The 3,058-nt window shown below is 58.5% G+C and overlaps 1 protein-coding gene across 2 annotated transcripts in view; it reads left to right on the forward strand.

The window, feature by feature from the left end:
* ITPR3 (inositol 1,4,5-trisphosphate receptor type 3) overlaps positions 1-2,275 on the forward strand; it is a 65,384-nt gene extending 63,109 nt beyond the window's left edge. The window contains exons 57-58 of one of the 2 annotated variants that reach the window (XM_013977794.2): positions 670-831; positions 1,182-2,272. In XM_013977794.2, coding sequence (XP_013833248.1) covers positions 670-831; positions 1,182-1,250 — 231 coding nt within the window. In that variant the 3' untranslated portion in view covers positions 1,251-2,272. Of the gene's footprint in view, positions 1-669; positions 832-1,181 lie in introns of both variants that reach the window. The other variant, XM_003128345.5, reaches the window with a different exon arrangement.

Below are 3,058 nucleotides of genomic sequence, written 5' to 3' on the forward strand. Positions count from 1 at the left end.
AGACTTAGGAGAAATCAAACGTAACTGTTCCATTTAGTAGCGAAGGGGGTGAAGGCAGAGGCTAGTCAGGCCTGGTGGCATCGAGGGTATAGGAAGTAGTCCCATCAGCTGTAGCACATCTTCAAAAGACTGCACTACAGATGAACTGCAGCCTGAAAGGGAAGACCTGTTTGGTGGGAAAAAGGGAGCAGGGTTCTAGTCTCTTTTAAGTCTGTATTTGGACTGATTATCTGTTGGGTCTGAAAAATTCAGTTTGCAGCAGGAACCAGAAAGCTGCTGGGTTCCCCCTCCCCCCCACCGGCGTGTTCTCTGCCTGGCTCATCTTCCTGGGGTGCGGGGCGTGGGTGTGGGGTGTGGGGCAGGCAGGAGGAAGGAAGGAAGGAAGGAAGGAAGGAAGGGTCTCGCAGGGCGTTGTAAGAGTAAACAGATGGTGCGGGTACCAAAGGAGGCTCCAGGCTAAGGCAATCAGCCTGCCTTGGGCAGGGGCTTCACTGCCAGCTCCCCCGGGGCCCAGGGAGGACCCTGGACGACTCAGATTTCCCCATGACACGTTCCTGCAGAGTCATCTGGCCGAGGGTGTGGCAGCAGACTCCCCCATACAACCGCGTCTCTCACGAGGCCGTCCCAGGCTGGGCCCATGCTTGCTCAGCCCATGGAGATGTTTTTCAGAACAAGAACCTGGACTGGTTCCCCCGGATGAGGGCCATGTCGCTGGTGAGCAATGAGGGCGAGGGGGAGCAGAATGAGATCCGGATTCTTCAGGACAAACTCAACTCCACCATGAAGCTGGTGTCCCACCTCACCACCCAGCTCAACGAGCTCAAGGAGCAGGTGCGCCCCAGCCTCTGCTGCCCCGATGGGCAGCCCCAGGCTGGCTCTGGTCACACCCAGCCTGCCAAGGGGGAGGTGGGGGCGGTCCAGCTCCTGTAGCGGGTGGGTGGGGAGACCGGGGCCTCTTTCCGAGTCTCCGATGCCCCCCTGCCCCATGTGGCAGTGATTAGAGGCAGTGATTAGAGTCGGGCAGGCGCTGCTTCCCCAGCTGCACCATGTCAGGGTTGTGACTCACAAATTGAGGACCAGGGCTCAGGGCTGACATTCATCTGCAGCCTGGGGCGGTGGGGAGGGGGTGCCCAGCGTCCTGACCCGACCTGACTTGACTTGCCGGCATCTGTCGACCTCAGATGACAGAGCAGCGGAAACGCAGGCAGCGCCTGGGCTTCGTGGACGTCCAGAACTGCATGAGCCGCTGAGAGGCCACAGCGTCAAAGGCCCGCAGACCCCGGAGACCCGTGCCTGGGAACTCGGCCCTTCCCTGTGGAGAGGGCCCTGCCAGCCGCCAGCCTCTCCAGGCTGGGTGTCCACCCCACCCCTAGCTCCCACTCTGCCAGAACCCCTCCAAGTCAGCCCAGCCCTGACTGCCTGGAGGGGGCACCACAGCTGCCAGTCCTGCCCCAGACTGAGCCCGTAGAGCAGACCTGACGGGGACTCAGCTCACCTACCTGAGCTCACCTGTGTGCCTTACTTGGAGGAGGCGAGTCCCCTTGAAGGAGGGCTGCTTATCCTTTTGCTTTTTAGGGTCACAGGCGTGGCCTATGGAAGTTCCGAAGGAGGGCTGCTTATCCTTTTGCTTTTTAGGGTCACAGGCGTGGCCTATGGAAGTTCCCAGGCTAGGGGTCCAATTGGAGCTACAGCTGACAACCTACACCACGCTCAGCTCAGCTCACAGCAATGCCGGATTCCTGGCCCACTGGGTGAGGCCAGGGATTGAACCCGCATCCTCATGGTTACTAGTCGGTGTTCGTTAACCGCTGAGCTATGGTGGCCACTCCCCTGCTTGAGCTCTAAAGCAGTAACTATATCCCCCTGGTGGGTGATTAGGAGGTGGCCTCCTTATCCCAAGCACTACATGTTGGCTGCTGCCTCCTCTGGAGCAGCCGCAGTGATGCTGTTACTAGTGAATTTAGGGCTTTGTTATTTAACTTATTCAAGGGCCAAATGGCTCCTTCAGTGCCTCAGACCTGCTGTAGACAGTGTGCAGACCCTGCTGAGTCCACACCCCCCCCCTCCCAGGGGACCGGTGACCCAAGGATGGAGAAACGTACTCCCAGAACCTGCCCCTTTCCGGGTCTCCCGGGGAGTCATGCCCAGGTAACAGGGCTGGGCCATGTTAAGAGCGGCTTGTTTCTTCTCCTTTCAGTGTAATGTTTTATAAATCCTTTGGCCCAAGAACTAAAGTGGATTGCCATAAATTAATGAATAAACCCAGGCCTTTGGAGGGGGGCTGTCTCCTGTACACCTGGGTGTGGGAGGGGGGTGAGCATGTGCCGCCTGGCCTCACTGGGGCTCCTGGGAGATGCAGAGCCATGTCCTACTTCCTGGACAGAACTACTACATTTTATTTAATGCATCCCTGAACATACTGAGCTGTCAGGGACCAATGAGGTGAAGACCTGACTCCCAGCTCTTCCCAACAAAGGGTGCTGGTGCCCTGCCTTTCTCAGCTCTGTTCCTGACAAGAAGCCTCAGTAGGGAGTACAGATGGCCCCCAGTAAGGGCTAAGGTTCTGGGGCACAGTGAGGTGACCCTGTGTCCTTGCCTCCTGCAGAATTGGGGTGCAGAAGCCTGACCAAGGCCGTCTTGGCTTTGCCCCATCCCTTTGACCAGCCTGGAACATGACTCTTCTGCAAGGTCAGGGCAGAGGACCGGCTTGTTCTGAGTCAGTGGGAAAGGGCGCCAGGCAGGCTTTCCCATCCTTCTGTTTGCACAGGATGCCCTCTCCGCTATTTTTGGCTCTTTCCCAGGAGCTCCTGCAACAAAAGGAGCCTGAGAATCTTGTCTGGAGCCAGCCAGACCCCTGCTGGCAGGTGGGGTCCTGTGGCCTCAGGAAGCACCTGGCCCAGAGGCCGTGTCACCTTCCCTTCTCAGGCCCAGGCGAGCCCCACTTCCTATCCCTGGGGAGCCCCTAGCCGCAGCAGGCAGGGCGTGTGTTCAGCCCGCTCCCTTCTCAAAAGGCCAGGCTTTCTTTAGAGCAAAGGCTTCCTTTCTGTGAGGCCAGAGA

Source organism: Sus scrofa, chromosome 7, assembly GCF_000003025.6.
Source record: "Sus scrofa isolate TJ Tabasco breed Duroc chromosome 7, Sscrofa11.1, whole genome shotgun sequence".
Taxonomy (NCBI): Eukaryota; Metazoa; Chordata; class Mammalia; order Artiodactyla; family Suidae; genus Sus; species Sus scrofa.